The sequence below is a fragment of the Panthera tigris genome, chromosome A2, assembly GCF_018350195.1.
Source record: "Panthera tigris isolate Pti1 chromosome A2, P.tigris_Pti1_mat1.1, whole genome shotgun sequence".
Classification (NCBI taxonomy): Eukaryota; Metazoa; Chordata; class Mammalia; order Carnivora; family Felidae; genus Panthera; species Panthera tigris.
The window spans coordinates 50,266,676-50,287,029 of record NC_056661.1 but is presented as its reverse complement, the minus strand read 5'-3'; the positions used below and the strand labels follow the sequence as shown (position 1 = coordinate 50,287,029).

The 20,354-nt window shown below is 38.2% G+C and overlaps 1 protein-coding gene across 8 annotated transcripts in view; it reads left to right on the top strand.

Moving 5' to 3' along the window:
* Nucleotides 1–20,354, top strand: part of RAD18 (RAD18 E3 ubiquitin protein ligase) — a 104,011-nt gene that overhangs the window by 70,331 nt on the left and 13,326 nt on the right. For 5 of the 8 annotated variants that reach the window (XR_006214954.1, XR_006214951.1, XR_006214955.1 and 2 more), the window contains exon 12: nucleotides 18,405–18,501. The exons of 2 other annotated variants lie outside the window; for them this stretch is intronic. Coding sequence is in view for 1 of the 6 variants with exons in the window: in XM_042979457.1 (XP_042835391.1) it covers nucleotides 15,476–15,497 (22 nt within the window). In the remaining 5 variants the exon portion in view is untranslated. Of the gene's footprint in view, nucleotides 1–15,475; nucleotides 15,513–18,404; nucleotides 18,502–20,354 lie in introns of those variants that run through there. One more of the 8 variants, XM_042979457.1, reaches the window with a different exon arrangement.

The window sequence follows — 20,354 nt, the reverse complement described above, 5'->3', positions numbered from 1 at the left end:
AAGAACCTTCATACTCATTAGCCATATTCCTCCCAGCTCTGCCTGCCTGTGGCAGCCACTCATCTCCTTTCCATCTCTATCGATGTGCCTATTCTGGACAGTTCATACCAATGGGATCAAACAGTATGTGGTCTTTTGTGACTGCTTCTGTTACTTAGCATAATGTGTTTGAGGTTCATTCATGTTGTGACATGTTTCCCTTTACAGTGTAGGATATTATTCTGTTGTATGGATATACATTTTATTATTCATTTATTAGCTCATTGACATTTGGGTGGTTTTTTTTTTTTATTGCAATCTTATTAGGAAAAAGAATCATTGAGTTTGCTTGTACACTTTGGAACATAGCTTTAGGGACTGTATATGAGGATTTGCTTGGCCTGTCCTTGAGAAAGCAGGCAGTGTCTATTACTCATATCTCAGATGTGAGTAACTGGTCTATACATTGTAAATATTAAGTATGTTTTAATCTTTAAATTTTTTATTTTATTTAAATTCTTTTTTATACACCTTTTTTAATTTGTCCTGTCATTTTGTCTAAGAGTTTTAAGTTTAAAAGATAGAGTGTGTTCCTTATATAATACCTAGAAGCCAAGGCCAAAGGGAGTGTGAGAATGAAGTGAGCCTTTACCAGTGGTATTTGCTTTGATACCAGGATGGAGCACTGGGCAACTGATTCAAGACAAGACTGCCGAGGAGTAAGTATGCAGCGGGAAGCCGCTGCTGTAGTGGGAGGACTAGTAGGCATACACGTGACTGGCGGTGCAGCAGGATCTGCTGGGTGATTTGGGAATCAATCTTTTGAAGTCTTTCCGTATCTATGAAAAACATATAAAAACCTCTTATTGTCTCAGATCTGTTGGGAAGATGAAATGAGGTAATAGATCTGAGAATCTTGGATAAATATGTGATTATTTTACTTTATAAAGATGGAGTCAGTTACATTGCCTTCAGTAATGCTGTAAAAGTTGGGACTCTGGCTGAACATTGCATCTTCTTCCTTCTAAATCTTCAGCTAAATCGCATGGGTTATCTTCTTTTCCCTCTCCCCATCCCCATTTCTGTTCTGAACTTTGCTAGAGAAAGTTATGAGCCTGGGCTAATTAGTTCCATTCAGAATTCATTTTATTTGGCCTCATCTAGGTGCTTGCTACTGAGGCATAGTTCTAAGTTACTCTCTTCTGCATTTCCCATGGTGCCTAGTCCACACCGGTTGCTTGTGTCTGTGTCCTCACCTTCAGTAGATACCGTGTCTTGGGCTCACCAACGCCAGCTAATCTGACTTGCCTCCAGCTCTGCCTTTCCATTTTAAGGCCTCTTGTAATTTCTGACCTCTTCTTTCCTGTTTCTCATAACAGAAAGACAGATTTCTTAAGACATTTCTAATTAATTTCCTTAATGAGAAAAAGACATTTCTTTTTTTAAAAATAATTATTTTTTTGATTTTGATTCCAGTGTAGTTAACATATGGTGTTATATTAGTTTCAGGTGTATAATATGATTCACCAGTTCTGCATTACACAGTACTCCTCATGATAAGTGTACTTTTTTTTTTTTTTTTTGAGGGGGAGAGAGTGTGGGGAAGGGGTAGAGAGAGAGAATTTTAAGCAAGCTCCATGCTCAGTGCAGAGCCTAATGTGGGGCTTGATCTCATGACCCTGAGCTCATGACCTGAGCCGAAATCAAGAGTCGGACACTCAACCAGCTGAGCCACCAGGTGCCCCGATAAGTGTACTCTTTAATCCCCTTCATGTATTTCACACATCTCCCCACCTACTTCCCCTCTGGTAACCATCAGTTTGTAGTGAAGAATCTGTTTCTTGGTTTGTGTCTCTTTTTGTTGTTGTTATTGCTTTGTTTTATTTCTTAAATTACACAGATAAGTGAAATCATGTAGTATTTGTCTTTCTCTGACTTGTTTTGCTTTGCATAATACTCTAACTCCATCCATGGTATTGCAAATAGCAAGATTTCATTCTTTTTTATAGCTGAATAGTATTCCATTGTATATGTGTATACCACGTCTTTATCCGTTCATCAGTTGATGCACACTTGGGCTGCTTCCATAACTTGGCTGTTGTAAATAATGCTGCCATAAAGGAGAAATAATATTTCTTAAGATAAATTCATCTACCTCCTCTATGACATTACTCTGTCAGTCATTCCTCAGGTTTGTTCTTGGATGGCCTCATTCAGCCCTTCCTATGATCACTTTCTCTCTCATTCTTCACACTAAGCAGAAGTAATTTCTGCTGCTTCTATGAGTTCCTATAGCAGGGTATCTGAATTCCACAGCAGTTTATCTAAATTAAATCCTATCTTGTATTATGGTTATTTGACTATTTTTGTCATTCCTGTTGTTACTCATCAGAGTCCTTAAGAATTGAGTCTGTCACTTATTTTTAAAAAAGTCTCCTGCCAAGAGTTTATCACTAATCTGCTATTACTACTAGACCTTTATTAAGTGAACATTGCTTCTAAGACATAACATTTTCTTTTAGTGTCTGAAATTGTGTCTGAATGTCTGAAATTGTGATGTGTATTGTAATCAATGGCATCTTACGGTTGCTACCAGCCAGGTTGTAGTCCTGATGTATTTACCAGTTCACAAGCATCATGGCTTTCCAGACTGTTATCATTTCAGTTGAGTTATGTGCATTGTTGTCATATCATTGGTTTGTCATTTAAACTATATTTCACAAATTAATGAGAGAAAAAAGTTACTGTGTATGAAGGAAGTGCAGCAGAATATAAGTTTCATGTTAGGAAGGCAGTATTCATCATTGAATGAATGGCTGCAATTCCATCTTCTTGCAGAACAATCAAGTGATTTATGGGATGTAGGAAAGAAAAATACCCACAAGTCTGAAGACTTGTTACAGTTTTGTTAATGAGCTATGTGCAAAGGATTGTCTGTTTGTTATATGACCAACTGAAGGCAGGAGAAATGGTTAGTTAAATCTCTTGGAAGAAATTTCAAAGTAATAACAGCATGACTGATTCACATTGCAAATGACTATCGTTAGGGTGTCACACATCAATTTGTCAGACCCTTCTTGATGTCTTCAAACAGAAGTTGCTTCTAGTCACATGAAACATGACTGAGGAAAGAGACAAAATTAGGAATGCAGTTTGCAAAATGGATGTCAGTGCCTTCAATGAAATTCCTGGAGGGGTGCCTGGGTGGCTCAGTCGGTTGAGCATATGATTCTTGATTTCAGCTCAGGTCATGATCCCAGGGTTGTGGGATCGAGCCCTGCATTAGGCTCCACCCTGATCATGGAGACTGCTTAAGATTCTCTCTCTCTCTCTCTCTCTCTCTCTCTCTCTCTCTCTCAAATTAAAAGAAAAATTCATGGAGACAGTATTCAAGTATTGTTGAGAAATGCTGTATCTCCACTGCTGTTGGTAGTACACACGGTAACTTTGTGAGGGAAGGTTCAGGCATCATAGATACTGAGTCAGAACATGATGAAAAAGAGTCAGGCTCCAGCATTGAAGACACTTTGGGAATACTTTAACCAGTTGTTTTCAGTTGTTTTTTTTTTTTTTTAAATATATGCACAACAATGGTATAAGATAGAAACCTTTGTCTCCATATGTTTAAAAGAAGTCTCTGGATATGTAAGTAAAAATTCCAAGTGAAAAGGAAGTCTTATATCACAGTTGAATTGACCTCAGTTTTTTCTAAGGGTCATTAAATAATGGTTCATCCTGCCATCATTGTTGTCTTAGGTGTTTGAAATGCAGTATTTGATTATGAGCAAGGTCTCTGACTCACTTCAAATACAATTTTGTCACCTAGCTGGGAACTCATAAAGTATATCCTAATACTGGCTGGTGGTACCCTGGTGAAAGCTGCCACGAAGTATAGCAATCCATTGGTTATGGCTGTTGTTATTTAGTGACTACAAAAGCTGAAAAGTCAAAAGAGATACCCATTTGATTCGGGTAATTAGCTCCATAGAAATCAGTAAAAGAATTCAAAGTGAGAAGGGGACCCATCACAACCAAATACTTCTAGTACATTCTTAGCATATTAGAGGTAAGTTGTCTTTACTTATCTGGTCCAACTTTTATTTTTCATAATATTCAGGCATCAGATGGAAGGTTAGTACCCTTGTTGAGATCTTTTCCAACCCTGAAATTCCATAATCCTATTATTTTTGATGAGTATAGTAGTTGGTAAGTTACCTGTGTTCTTTTACCACTGTTCATTGCAGATCATGAATCAACCTTCTAATGTTATAGTTATTGCTTATATATTAAAATGCTTCTATCTGTATTCTCTTCATTTTTTACAAAAATTTTCTCATTTTTTTTCTTTTAATAATTTTATCACTTTCATTGTAAAGCCGTACATTTCCAGAAGCACTTTTAAATTAGATGTTGTGCATGTTTGTTGTGAAGGATAGAAAATTTAAGTAAGCAAAAAGAATAAAATTCCATAATTTTATCAGCCAGAAATAATTCCATGTTAACATTTTCATGTGTAGATCCTTCTAAAGATAGAGGTATGGACAGATGGATAGATAAATGAACATTTTTAAAACAAAAAGATCATAATATTTTATAATTTTCTGTGCATTTTTATTCTTTTAAGAGAAAAGTCATGCTGTTTCAGGTCTCATGTGAGTGCAAATCTATTGCCAATTGTTCTGAACTCATGCAGTCATGCTCTAATACAGAGTATAGATCTAACTATTATACTGTTGAATAAAGATGTTAGTTTTCCTTGTGTTAGAACACTAATCAAACTTACATAATATGGCAGAGTGACAACTAAGCATAATCTTATTTTGAGAACCAATAGGTATGTCAATCCAAATAATTATTGAGATGAAGCTGTTTTGTTGCTAACTTGATTCTTAACTCTTAAGTACTCTTTTTAGAATTTGAAATATGAATGCTGTAATGATTCTCTGTTGCCCAACATGAAGACAGATAATAAATTGATAAGAATTTTATATTTTCATACAACTTCTTGCTAGGTGATTTCTGGGAGTTTAAGAGACTTGTCCAGATTTCCGTAAACTAGCTTATTGTTCTTCTTAATGAAAAAGAGAGAGCTTTTGTTCCCTGAGTTTTGGCAAGCAGAGAAAAGTGCATTTTTATTGGGTGCTACGTTATAAGAAAAGATGCTCTTGATTATGACTCTATAGAGGAGGCTTTATCTTCATGCAGGGAAGAATAGTAGTCATGCTTTTCTTTGGAAGAAGCTTTAGATCATTATTTTAAAAATACGTATTGGTGCACTTTAGTTCTAGGCAAAAAAAATTTATAAAGAGACATTGTGTTGTGGCCTAACTGAAGAAATTTCAATAAGCTCTATAGATTAGATAATGTTGCTATGTCAGTATTCAGTTTTCTGGTTTCAGTAATTTCATTGTTGTCATGGAAGTGAATGTAGTTGTTCTGAAGAAATGTACACTGAAGGGTTAAAGGGGCATAATGGCTGCAATGCACTTGTGGTGGTTAAAAAGTAATAGTACGTGTGTGAGCACTCACACAGAGGCGGGATAGAGCACATGTGGCAAAATGTAGTGAACAACTGTAAAATTTGGATGAAGGGTACGGGAGTCACTTTTTTTTAAGCCTTTTTTTATGTTTATTTATTTATTTATTTTGTGCGAGTGAGAGAGAGACACAGAGAGAGAGATAGAGCAAGGAATGAGTGGAAAGAGAGAGGGAGAGAGAGAGAATCCCATCAGGCTCCACACTGTCAGCACAGAGCCCAGTGTGGGTCTTGAACCTACAAACTGTGAGATCGTGACCTGAGCTGAAGTCAAGAGTTGGATGCTTAATCTACTAAGCCACCAGGGGCTCCAGGAGTCACTTTTTTGTAGCTTTGAAATTATTAAAATTAAAAAAAATTATTGAGAAGTCATTGTCCATAATCAAAAAAGTTTGGTTATTCTAGGACATTTTCTAAAAGAAATAGTTATATTTATGATTTATCATCCAGAAAAAGGTGGTAGCCAGGGGTCTACCTGGGGTGGTGTGTTTGGTTTTCATTTATCTCAGCCATTCAGTTCAGGACCAACCCAGGTAGGTTATCTCTGCTTTGGTGTGTTAGAGAGCGTGGGCTAATGAAGTGGGGACTGTGATTTCAGTACTTGTGAAGACTGGCTCATTTCACCACTTTGTAACCTGGGTGATGCCAAGTGTTGGTCATAAAAGAATGTACATCAGACAAGGTGTGAATTAATACACATTTTAACTTTTCACAATTTCTGGCAAAAACTGCTGAGTTAGCAGGAGCAACTTTATAGGAAGTCCGAAACAGACATAGGCACAGAACAGACTCTTTGACAGAAAGGCTTAAATTAAGTGTTGGCCATGCATTTGATATGTTTTGGTGCAACTTTTCTTCACTTTCCATTGATTTTTGGAAGAGCTATCCAGAATCCTTTAGAGCAAGACAACAACAACAACAAACACAAAAATGTGAAGAAGTCTTGATTACTGTTGTTGGAAAATTTAAGGGAATTTCAGCCTTTCCTGAGTTCAGAGTAAATTAGAGACCGATGGCACAATCTTAAAAGAAAAAGCGCCATTGTGACATTCATCTAAGGAATGTCAAATACTGGCATCATCAGCCTGTTGAGACCAAGTTGAGTTTCACTGCTTATTGAAGGGAAGAGGAACCACTACCTCTGTCATCAGAGTGGCCTCTTAGAGCCAGAAGGGCAAAGTTGAGATGCGTGTTGAGATTTTTAAGTATGGTTTTGGGCAGGTCTTTCAGTGCAGTCTTGGTTGGGATCAGGTAAACCTAACAGTTGAGAACTGGTGAACACAGCAGTAAGAGGTTCTTAAGAGGTGAGGGGTGCAAAGAGTCTGGTGGTGTGTGCTTTGATGTTTTCTATTGAAAAGCTGATGGGGTCTTTTGAGTTGGAGTCAACAACAAAGCTACAACTTTTATCTTCCTAGACAAGAGTCTTCTGGAACAGTAAAGTATCCTTATTAATGTAGGCAGTAAAGGTGTGTGATTTTGACAATGTTATTTGAGTACTGAGAGTGTTGGATGTGTTACATCATTTCGTCCACAGGCAAACCCATTTTAAAGATGTGGACATGAAAGGTTAAAGGGGTTAATTAAGTTGCTTATGGTATGTGGTGACATCAGGATTTGAACCCAGGGCTAGTTAGCCTCAGAGCCCAAGTTCTCCTGACTGATAATGCTGCCATGGACAAGCCAGCTTGCTCTTCCCATTGTTGAAAGAGTGGGAATAGGCAGTTCTTGAAATGGTTGGATTTCCTGAGAAGACCTTGAGACAAGGATTTGAGTGGAAGTGGTAAATTTGGAAGGTGAAGGAACTGCTGTCAGGAGGAGGCGGGCACAGGAGATAGGCACAAGAAGACTGTGTTGAAGGGGGCACGTTATAAAACCAGAGGTCACCGCGAAGCTGGAGCCTGAGCCTCCTTGGAATTGGGAGCTGGTTTAAAACACTCACTTGAGTTAACCCAGGCAGGGGCTAAGGGAGGCGGTTATTTGGTTGGGGGCTGCTCCCTGCTGCTTGCAGCCTTCCATGCTGGTGGCAGAGCACACTTCACCAGTGAGAGGATGGAAGTCTTGATAGTTGGAAGTCAAGCCTGAGGGGATAAGGGCAAGGAGATCGGGCGGGGGCACCAGCTGGATCTGCCAAGGCAGTGATTCCAGCTGAAGATAAGAAATGGTTTGGTTTTACGTATGCTTCATCAATATAGATGGGGTGCTCTAGGCTTCTGCCTGTGAGAGTCCCAGAGAAAGTCGGAATGTCCATAGGCATTCCAGAGCTCCCTGCACCTCTGCACGTCTGTTTGCCAAGCATACTTGCCATTGCTGCCCGGAGTGGAAGAGATAAGGATGTCTGGGGGCTGTTGAAGAAGTGATAGACAAGGAAATGTGAGGGAGAGAGAGAGACATTTTCTAGAAAGCTCTGAGACAAATGAGTGCACAGACTGATGGGAGAAAATGTGCTTGTTGATTAGAAATAATTTACTTTTTCATCTTGTGTGATAATAAACTGAAGCACAAAATAATCTGTCATCATACTAAAGTTTACCAACATACTGAATAAAAATCTCTTGGCCTCAGGCAGAAAATCACAAGCGTAGAATTGGGAGTTCTTTGATTGTCAGGCATATTTCCTTATTATCCTGTTTTGTTTCTCCTCAGTAGAGGTAACCCTACTGTTAATGGGCCTTGGGTATCTGGATATCCTCTCCCACTTCTGAAGTTACTTCACTGGGTATAGCACAACAGGCCCACTGGTCTTTTTTTAGGAATATCTTTAGATGAATGGCAATGTTGTGTGACTTTGAACCTTCCTTGGCCATTGGGGGGAAAAAAAAGCTGATCTTCTATTTAGATGTCCAAGGGCACATCTAATAGTAATTATTTATAAATATTTTTTCTTTTACACAGAATTGCTTGCTTATTCATGTATAGGAATCAGAGGGTAGTATTTTGAAGTGTACTTATCTATACTATTTCATTTGCATTGATGTGTGGACCTTAAATATTTCTCTAATATATGTGCTGAAGCTTCTCCCTGACTTATTTCAGAAGACTTTTATCTAATCTTACCCATCTGTAGTTTAGCATAATTTTTGTTTCTGTCATGTTAGCTCCGTGTCTTTATCTTAAACTGGGTGGAACATGGAAGGCAGGTTGTTGGGAATAGATTACAGACAAGCAAGGCTAAAGCTTTGTGTGGTACAGGGTGAACTCGTGGCTAGCTTACTGTAGATTCAGAGGGATACATACAGAGCTATTTATAGATCTGTGTATGTAAGTGAGCTAAGGCACACACAGGTATTTCCTTGCTCTGTCAGCTGCCAGGGCCCCAAAGCAAGGGCACTGCAGTTGGAAGAAGCACACCCAGCGCACTGATCTTGGTTTGTAATAACATTCCCCAAAAGAAAGAACTACTGCTTCTTGGAGAAATGGCTGATTCCAGGGGGGGCGGGAGGCAAGACAATGCCAGAAAAAGAGAGATACAGAAAGAGAAAAATAGAGGAGAGAGGAAAGTGGGGGTGGAGGGGAGGGAAGAGAAAAGAAGGGGAAAAAAAGAGAAAACAAAAACCTGGCATACACTACCTGAGCCCAGAGATTAGGGTCTCTGGGAAGATTGGTGTTAGGTTGATGGCATGTGCTCTTGATGTGATGTGGTGGGAATGACACTTTACCTCTGTGGTCTTCCTCCTGAAAACTCAACAACCTCCATCAAGTTGTGAGAAAAACATCAGGCAAACTGCACTTGAGGGTCATTCTACAAAATACCTGACAAGTGCTCCCCAAAGCAGTCAGGGTCATCAAAAACAAGGAAAGTCTGAGAAACTGTCAGTCTGGAGGAGTCTAAGGATACCTGATGACTAAAAGTAATGTGGTGTCCTAGATGGGATCCTAGAAGAACAAAAAACGATGTCAAAGAGTAAAGAAATATAATTCAAGTGTGGGACTTTAATTAATAATAACGTATTAATATTGCTTCCTTGGTTGTAGCCAATGTGTCAGAATGATAGGTTGTTAACTGAAGAAAGTGAAATGTGGGCCACTTGGGAACTTTCTGTACTGTCTTTGCAACTTTTCTGTGTATATAAAACTACTCTAAAATAAAAAGGTTATTTTTAAAAAAGTACATTAGGACATCAAAATAAAGACAGATATTGGTATGAAAATATTCAAAGAATGTATTGAATATTGGAAAACCAAGGTTATTGAAACATTATTTTCTTTAGTGGTAATTTGAACCCTGTTTGTGGGTTGTAAGTTTAGTTATTGAACTATTCCTTTTTTCCTTGCATTTAGAATTACCTGTTATGTTTAGTCCTATAAATTAATTAATAAAACCATGCTTTAATGCATTCCAAAAAACGTATTATTATTTTGTGTGCTATGTTAAAATTTAATCCATAAATGTGGCCTGAGGGAAGAATTCTACTTTCCTCTCCATTATCTGTTTTTTTTTTAAATCAGCTTTTTTTTTTTTTTTTTTTTAATGTTTATTTTTGAGAGAGTGAGCTGTCAGCACAGAGCCTGATGGCAGGGTTTGATCTCACAAACAGTGAGATCATGACCTGAGCTGAAATCAAGAGTCTAATGCTTAACTGACTGAGCCACCCAGGCGCCCCTCCAGTTTTGCTTTCTTGTACTGGTGTTTTTACTCTGTAGAATGATTTGCTCTCTGAAATCTATGTAGCCCAGCCTCTGCATTTCATCATAAGAGAAAATGTGCATAATTTACAATATGCCTCATCCCCTTCGGTTACCATATTTGTGTTAGAGAATATACGCTCGTAAAAGTGATTTCAGCAGTGATTTCCAAGAATAATTTGAAAGTACACCTAGTTTTATCTTTTCTTCAGTACTCATTACCACAGGACATTCGCTGTTGAATAATAAGGTTTTCTTTTACTCACGCGGTTCATGTTGGCACCTTTTGGGAGTTTTTTTATTATACATTTTTGTTGGGTAATCTGATGGGCTTCTATATAGTAGCTTTGCTCTTGTTCTATAATAAGTTCTTGATTTTTCAGCCTTCTGGGTCAGTCCCAGGTGGCAGATATTTTCGTTTGTTTTTACCAAATTCATGAACTGCCATGATACAGAGATCTTCTGTAAAATTACTTTGAGCCCTTCAGTTTCCTGTATCAGGAGAGAGTTTTTAAATTCTAGAATGATTGTTACTTGTGTATCTAAACTGCCTGTAGAAACTGGCACTTCCTTCCGGGTCCACACTTACCAAATGATACCTTCATTGTCATAGCTTGGTGCGATGTCTGAGCATCACCCAAGGTTTTGTTATGATGACTGTCATTTTGAGAGTTTTAGTTGGCTTGACAAGGTAATACTTGTATACGGTTGACATTTTTATTTTGTTTTATTTTTTAAAGCATTTTTTTAATATTCAATTTTTTTAAATGTTTATTTTTGAGAGAGAGAGAGACAGAGGTTGAGTGGGGGAGGGGCAGAGAGAGAGGGAGGCAGAATCAGAAGCAGGCTCCAGGCTCTGAGCTGTTCATCTCATGAACCGTGAGATGGTGGCCTAAGTTGAAGTCAGACGTTTAACCAGCCAAGTCACCCAGGCGCCCCTAAGGTTAACATTTTTAAAGTGTACTTTTCTGTTTTAGTTTTCAGATATTTCATAAACTGTACAGGAATTCTTGTTCCATATGCTTCTGGATATATTCAGCTTGATATATAAAACCAAGATATAATCTTGATTGGTTCAGAACTCAGTTTTTCATTAAAAAAAGAGTGGCTGATAGTGTGTTTTTCAGAATGCCTTGAGAATAGCAAGTATAAGACCTTGAAGGAACTACCAGTTTCTTCTAAATGTTAGGTATGCAGTCACTATTTTGGATCGACTCTCCCAGACTGCCAACCATGGGCAACCAGGTAAGAGATTTCTGTAGAAAGAAAGGAACAAACAAAAAAACAAAAAAATTCAAAGTCCTTTTGCACTTGTTCTGGTGAATGAAATTGGATGGAAGAGAAGTGTGTAGTTTATGTATCATGCTATTGGAGTTTTGTATTTTTAGTCAGTTGATCAAATTTATAATTTGTTACAGTCAACTTGGAAGTTAAAACCAGAGGTTCCCCCCCCCGCCCCCCGCATTCTCATTTCTTACTACCTTTGTTTTTAAATCAGAGATATAATGAGGTCTCCATGGAGATCTTTAGAACCTGAGGAAAAGGCATATTAGGATAGAATACAAACATTTTCAAGACAGAAGGTAACTCAAGAAGTCACTGAATGTAGTAAGTTTTTATCACAGGTAAGGAAATGGAGGCTGCCTGGACAGGTGAGGGGACTTATCCAAAGTCAATGAATAGAGGTGAAGCCAATAATTCTCAGCCCAGATTTTCCCCCAGTGACAACATGAGTTGCATCCAGAATTTTTGTCTTAGCTGCTATTGCTTCTGTTGTTAGTAGCATTTATAATGAAACTGTTCAAAAAATGGATAAAGAATGACCATATGTTCTGGTTTCCCTGAGATAGGCTGGCATCATTATTAATCACACCCTATAGTACCCTCCAGAGTCTCTGGGTTTAGCTGATAGATTGTATGGTTGCCTTGTTAGAAGGACGTGCAATGTTAATTTGCGCACGTTCTCTGTTCTCTTTATTACCACACAAACAGTCACATTCTGGAATATGGCTACATATTAAATCGCTGATTTTGCTTCCTCCTTTGATTTTACCACACTGTGCACTACTGAGTGCACATTGTTCCTGTATCTCAGAGAGATTTGAGTGTTAAAGAATAACAGGCTTCAAATACAGAAGCGTATTATTTATTTGTTTTAGGTAATTCTGCAAAAGTCAATTAAATTATAGAAGCCTTTTAAGATTACATTAATGTGCACTGTAGTATGCTTCTCTTGCCCTCATAAGCACATTTTATTTGAGCCATTTATAATGTGTTACTGGAATTTGGGTAATAGTACAAATAAAAAATTAAAAATATGTATCCAAACATTAAAATTTGGTGTACATACAATTTTGGAAGGATAATTCTTTCTCATGCACTACATCATTTAGTCTAACATTTCACTGTTGGGAACTGAGTCACAGGAAAGTTCAGTGTCCACTGCCTACAATCCAGCAATATAAGGTAGTTTTCAGATTCTTCTCCTTGAACATAAGATTTAGGGTTTTATGGCCTGAACCCTGACTTGTTTTGGGTTTCTCTGGTTTTCATGGTTGGTGTTGGCCAGACTTCCCACATTTGCACAGTTGAATGTGAATTCTCAGGGTAGACAGGTGGGTAGATTGCATAGAAGTTGTGCAGAAGACATGCTAGTCTCGTTATGAGCTTCATGTCCAGCCCCTTGGTCCCTGTTATCAAAGAAATACGTGGTCAAATGGAAGCTTCCTAAATGGTAGAGGAAATTTCCTCTTTGTCATGTTGCTTGTCTTTTAACTCATTTATTTTCGTGTGGCTGGATATTGTAACCTGTTACTACCATCTTGTTACCTTTTAGTGTTTGGTTTTTATTTGTGTCAGTCATTATCCTGCTGACATTCTAAAGAATAAAAACAAAATGAAGCATCATGATTTTGTCCTCTTGCCCACGTAACTTGATTCAGTATCTAGTTGTAGCAATGAAAATTTCACTAATTAAAAAAAATTTTTCCCTTAAATTAGAGTCTCAGAGTTGATATCTTCTTTTGTTTCTTAAGTTTGTAAGTAAAATGAGCATACATGTGTAATTATATTCTGAAATGAATTTTTTTCCAGGTAGCCAAGAGGACTCTATTGTTTGGAACTAACCTGATATCCTTTTATTTCTCTTAATTAAAAAAACCAACACACAGTACTTTTCTTTACTTTTTATAAGAATTTGAAGAGATTGACCAAAAACGTATGCTTCTCTCTTTAATATAGTGTTTCCTACCCCTTTTTCTTGGCACACAGAAAATGGTAATATTTGTGTGTCATAAAGAGATCATGCTGGAGGCCAGAGTTGCCTGCCTTGAGCTTCAAAATTATTTTGGCTATTTTAGGTGCTTTGCATCTCCATATGAAATTTAATTTTTTTTAATATAATTTACTGTCAAGTTGGCTAACATACAGTGTATACAGTGTGCTCTTGGTGTTAGGGATACATTCCCATAATTCATCACTTACATACCACACCCAGTGCTCATCCTAACAAGTGCCCTCCTCAATTCCCATCACCCATTTCCTCTCTCCCCTACCCCCCCCCATCTGCCCTCAGTTTGTTCTCTGTATTTAAGAGTCTCTTATGGTTTGCTTCCCTCCCTCTCTGTTTGTAACTATTTTTTTCCCCTTCCCTTCCCCCATGGTCTTCTGTTAAGTTTCTCAAGTTCCACATATGAGGGAAAACATGATACCTGTCTTTCTCTGAGTGACTTATTTCACTTAGCATAACACCCTCCAGTTCTCTCCATGTTGCTGCAAATGGCAGGATTTCATTCTTTCTCATTGCCAACTAGTATTCCATTGTCTATATAAACCACATCTTCTTTATCCATTCATCAGCTAATGGACATTTAGGCTCTTTCCAAAATTTAGCTATTGTTGAAAGTGCTGCTATAAACATTGGGGTACATGTGCCACTATTAATCAGCACTCGTGTATCCCTTGTGTAAATTATTAGTAGTGCTATTGCTGGAGCACATTGAGGTGCCACCTCACACCAAAGTGGCTAAAATTAACAACACAGGAAACAACAGATGTGACAATGTGGAGAAACTAGAACCCTCCAAATGAACTTTAAAATCAACTTGTCAATGCTTTAAAAAAAAAAAAAAGTCTGCTGGAATTTTGGTTGAGATTAAATTGAATCCCTAGATCAGTTTGGAGACCAAATGACTTACCAATATTGATCTGATCTGATACGGTCTTTGTGTGTGTGTGTGTGTGTGTGTGTGTGTGTGTGTGTGTGTGTGTGTGTGTGTGTTTTAAAAGGATAACTCCAGATGCTGTGAAGAATGGATAGGGGGCTAGAGGTGAAGCAAAGAGTGGAAACAGGGAGACAGGCTTTTGTACCATCTGTCCAGGGTTCCTTGTGGTGTGCATCTGCATAACAATAGTGAAGATAGAAATGGCTGGGATTGGGGATATGTTTAGGAGGTAGGAGTGGCAGAACTTGGAGATGGTTTGAATATGGTGAGCAAGGTAAAGCTCAGCATCAAGGATGAATCCTAAATTTTTGGCTTTAGCAATTGGGTGAGTAATTTTAGCAAGTTAGTGCTTACTCAGTAAGATGGGAAAGTTTGGGAAAGGCAGTAGAAACTTTGGCCAGGGGCTGGGCATGGGTCGTATTGATGATGAAAAGTTTTGTTTGGGGGCCTTTGAGATAAACCAAGTATAGATATCAAACCAAGAAATGGAGGTGAGGGGAGAAATCAGGGTGAGCTACACTTAGGACTGAACCCTCTCTTACTTTAACATTTAGAGAGAAGAAACATTTAGAAAAAAGAGACTGAGCAAAGGAGATAGAGGAAGAATAAACCAGTGTGGGATTGAAAACTGAGGCCTTGAGAAATCATGGAAGCTAATGGAAGGAGACGGATTGAGAGGCCAAATATGAGATAGAGGGGGCTGTGGACGTGGGTAGCACCAAGTTCTTATCAAGTGTGATCTCAAGTGAGTGGGTTTCAGGTAGAAGATTGACTAGTGTGGATTAAGGGGGAAGCTTTAGGGGAGAAAGAGGAGATTTCATCTACTGACAACTCTGTGCAACTCGGGCCTCTGAAGGGTGGTGGAGATTAAAACTGCATGTGGAGGGATGCAGGGGATCAAGGGGGAAACTGATGAGGGGTAGGGAGCTAAGTGAATGAAGTCCTGAGGAGGCAAGAGGTGGTGGGTTCAGGGGTTGGTCTTTACTAGGGGCAGGATTGATGCATCCATGCTAACAGCAAGGAAGACCAAGGATGTAGGTACATACACAGGTAGGAGATCTGATCAAGGCATGGCCAGCAAGGCCGCCTGATGGCTCTTATTTTCTTCATGTAGCTATGGCAGGTTCATCAGCTGAGAGTGGGGGTAGGATGGCAGGTGATTTGAGAAGGTATGAATCTTTTTGAGAGTGGGAAGCAGAACATGCCAGGTAAGTATTGTAGGATCGCCTGGTAGTGTGGATTGCCCGGTAGTGAGGATTGCCCATTTCAGATTTGCGGTCAAGAATTTAAAAAAAAAAATTTTTTTTTTAACGTTTATTTATTATTGAGAGATGGAGAGAGACAGAGCATGAGCATGGGAGGGGTAAAGAGAGGGAGACACAGAATCCGAAGCAGCCTCCAGGCTCCGAGCTGTCAGCACAGAGCCCGACACGGGGGCTCGAACTCACAAACCACAAACCACAAACCATGACCGAGATCACGAGCTGATGTAGGACGCTTCACCAACTGAGCCACCCAGGCGCCCTTGCGATCAAGGATTTTAAATGAGATTAGTTAGCAGATAGATAAATAGATGGGTGTTAGTTGCTCAGAGTAGGTAGTTAATTAGGGTTAACCAGAGTTCCTGCACTGATTTGAGAGGATAGTGTGGGGTACAAGAAAGAATGAGACAAATTTGATTTTGAATTGCAGCCAGAATTAAAATTAAGATAAGTATGCTTGCTTTGGAATTCTTTCTCATTAGCCGAGAAAATGTCAAATATGTACCTTTAAAGAACTAATGTTTAATTTTAATATATAACTTCATAGAAATATTTTTGACAATGAAAGAAGACATAGTAATACTTTTTCTTACCATTTACAGAGGTTTAATACCTTTTTTTAAACATTCAAGAGGAGATATTCTTTTTGAGCATCTAGAGACTGAAAAGGAAATGACCCACAGACCTAGTAGAAAAATGGGCAAAAGTCACGAACAGAGACAGTTTGCTAAAAGAGAAGTGCAAATTAAATCTACTTCTGACTTGGTAGATTGGCAAAAAGTCTTAACATTTATTCACACACTCTGCTGTAGTAAGATTGTGGGGAAACAGACACTTATTTATTACTGGCCAGAGTGCTACATAAAACGATCTCTAAGGACAGGAATCTGATGAGATCAACCAAAGTACTGTTGTTTTGCCTTTTAACCAGTCTTCAATGAATTTGTCCTCCAGATTTCACCTGCACACAAACACAGTGACTTACACACAAGGTTCTCCATTGTTTACATGATAACAAAAGCCTAGACGCTACTCAAGAATTTATCATTGGGGCTGGTTGATTAAACTTATGGTACAGCCACACAGTGAAATACTGTATGATTGTTCAAAAGGACAATCTCTGTGTGCTGATACAGAGGGATTTCCAGGATAGATCTGTAAGTGAAAAGACCATTGTTCAAAACAGGATAGATAGCACGCTGTCTCCTTTCTAAAAGGGGTGGCGGTGGTGGTACATGCTTATATTTATTTGGTTTTCCATAAAGAAACACCAGAATGATAAACAATAAACTAATAAGTGATTATATTTTGCAGGCAAGGGCCAACAGGTTGGCAGGGGAAGGGAGTGTGAGACTTCTCAGTGTACATCTGTTTATGTCATTTTGATTTTGAACCCTGTAAACACACTAATCTGCTTTAAACAAAAAAGCATCTGTACTCTTTGAGATAACATTTTGGAAATCATTGTTATCTTTAATGTTGTTATTATAAATTGGCTAATGAAATTTGGTGATGCAGTAAGGTAAGACAAATAAATTAATGGGATTTTGTTATTTAAAGGGCATTGGGATTATTAGAAAAATTGCTAAATAAGTTTGTTTCTGGTCAAATTAAGAGAAAACAGTATCTAAAGAACACATCAAAATAACTAAACAGTAACATTACATTGTAAGTATGTTACTGTAATTCAGCGATATCTTGTATTTTTAAAAATCTTCATAATTGCTTTTGGAAGGTTGACATTACATTTGGTTTTTTAACTTTTTTTTAAAAATTTTTTTTTTAACGTTTTATTTATTTTTGAGACAGAGAGAGACAGAGCATGAACGGGGGAGGGGGAGGGGGAGAGAGAGAGGGAGACACAGAATCAGAAGCAGGCTCCAGGCTCTGAGCCATCAGCCCGGAGCTCGATGCGGGGCTCGAACTCACGGACCGTGAGATCGTGACCTGAGCTGAAGTCGGACACTTAACCGACTGAGCCACCCAGGCACCCTGGTTTTTTAAGTTTTAAGAGTATGACATTTAATTAATGTTGCCGTGAAACCTTCTCTTACTAACATGCATTACTGTTTTGTACTTTATTATGGCCTTTTTTTCTGGGAGCACTTATGAACCTCAGCATACCCTTGAAAGCTAAATGGTTCACCTTATTTCAGGTGGTGAATTTGTTGAAAGTTTCTAGAGAAAAAGTGGGAACATAGAATAGTTCTTCCACATCTTTTTCATTTTCAAAAGAGCTTAAACTAGGTGGTACATAAGTCTACTGTCCTTTGGATGAATATGACATTGTTTTGAGGGGAAGGTATCTTCACCTAAGATACTATGACATCAAGTCCTTGAAATTTATGTGTGTCCAATGAATGTGACATTGTTTTGGGGGAATGTATCTTCACCTAAGATATGATGACATCAAGTCCTTGAAATTTCTGTATGTCCATGAGATCACCATATGTAGCAGGCACTCTTTGTTTATGGAAATTCATCTCAGTCATGGTTTTCTGACTCTAGAATGGTTCCTGGCATGTTGGTCGATTGTTGAATTAATTTCCCTGGGCTTCATTTGTCCTGTTGATAAAATGGGAGGATAGTTTTTTGCCCTGGTAATCTCCCTGGGTAATGGTAAAAAGCAAATGAGATGATTATATATTGTGGATGCTTCATAAATTGAACATAAACTTAGTTATGGTTTGCTTTCATCTCTTAATAAGGATTTACCATATAGTACTTGATAAAAAAGTTCTTTTCTTCTATCTGAAACTTTCTTCATTTTATATTTTCTAGATTTAATGGAGAACAGTGAAACTCTCAGCTCTACTTTATCTGTGAACCTTTTTGATGGTTATCTGATAAAACCTTATTGATGAATACATAAGAGGAGGTGGTATTTTTAATTCTTGTGGATTAGTAGCATTTTATTCTTCTTCTACTACTGGTTGAAGCAGCACAGTGTGATAAAAAAGAAGACAAACTTTGCATTCACATCCCTAGTTCTTTTTACTTAATGTCGCTAAGCCTTTGTCCATGTGTCAAATGCAGATAAAACCTAGGGTGCTTATATGAATTAAGGCCAATGCATATAAGCTAATTATCACAATGGTCTGTAGGAGTAGTTGCTCACAAAATGGTCATTTTTGTCATTGTCTTCATTGAGTGATTTCTTTCTTTTTTTTAAAGTTTATTTACTTATTTTTAGAGAGACAGAGAGAGAGAGAGGGAGAGAGAGAATCCCAACCAGTCTCTGCACTGCCAGCACAGAGCCTGATGTGGGCCTCGAGTCCACAAACTATGAGATCATGACCTGCCTCCAAATCAAGGCTTAACTGAGTGAGCCACCCAGGCGCCCCGAGTGATTTCTTTCTTGAACATAAGATGTTTACTGTTCTAACATGTTATTGTCAGCCAGCTACTAACATATTAGGCGTATAAGCTGCTGCTTACCCTGTAGAATAAGAACAGATTACTAAAAATAAGCATTTGAAGAAGGATTCATGGTAGCTGGCAGCATTTAGTTAAGTACCATTGTCTGGTGGCATTGTTTGTTCTCTATCAATCCTCCAGTGATCTATCCTTAAGGAGTGTTTTGTTTTTGTTTTTGAGTTTGATACGCTCAGCCACACTCAAGTTAATGCCACAATTATCGGAAGAGTTGGGCTGGTGGGGGTGTCGTATGGTGTGGAGTAACTACCAGATAATAGAAAAATCCCACTCGTAAGTAATCTTTAATCCACAGGATTTTTATAGCAAATGTTTGCATTTTTTTCTGCCCCACAGTACCCTGTGTACCTGCCATGCTGGATAAATAACAAGTTCTGATGAATTTGTACCTTGGTGTCATAGAAACAGTGCAAATCAAAGATTAAAATAGAGCACGTGGTGATCAGGTTTCCTAGGGCAAATGGAAGCGTAGTGCTGAGGCAGTTACTCGTGTAATTCAGACCCAGCTTTGTTTTATGAAAATGGAAGCTTTATTTATTGAACATTTACTATGTGCTAAGCTCTATGCTAAACATTCTATATGTTTTATTGATGAATCTTAGAATATCCCTGTGAACTGCATGTGTTACTATCTTGACTTTACAAGTGAGAATATTGAGACTTGGAAAGATTAAGTATCTTGCCCAGTATTACACATGCAGTGACAGAAACAGCACTGAAACTGGACTCTCTTTGACACTACAATCTGTGATTTCTTCTCCTCTGGGTAGTCTTAATCAGTCATACCTTTGCCAGAGGTATTAGGCATCTTACATTTCAGCTTTGGTGGTAAAATCTTGACTAGTAAGGTGAAATAAGACGCTGCAAAAGAAACACGCAAAAAGTGTTTTCCTTTGCCTGATAAAATGTTGCGCTACTGCTTTTGGTAAGAGAATAACGAGAGTAAGGTCTTATGTAGGAAGACCAGCTAGGTCGAAGACCAACAAACAGCAGTTTAGCTTAAGTTTCTGGAAGTTTGAGCTGAAAATAAAGGTTAAACGGCATGAAAAATTAACTGTGGGTGTTCTAAATAGATCTACTAGAATCTTCCTGAACAGAGGCTGGGAATTCCATAGAATGCAAGGTTAGCATTTTTGCCTGTGAGTCCTTCTCACGTGTATTTAATTTATAGAATAATTTTTGCTTTAGCCTGGACTGTTGGTAACATCGGAAAGCATAGTTTAAACACCCTTACCTGGGGAGCTCTGACTTCCATGTACCTGACTTCATATTCATCCAGCTTCTTTTTTCTTTTTT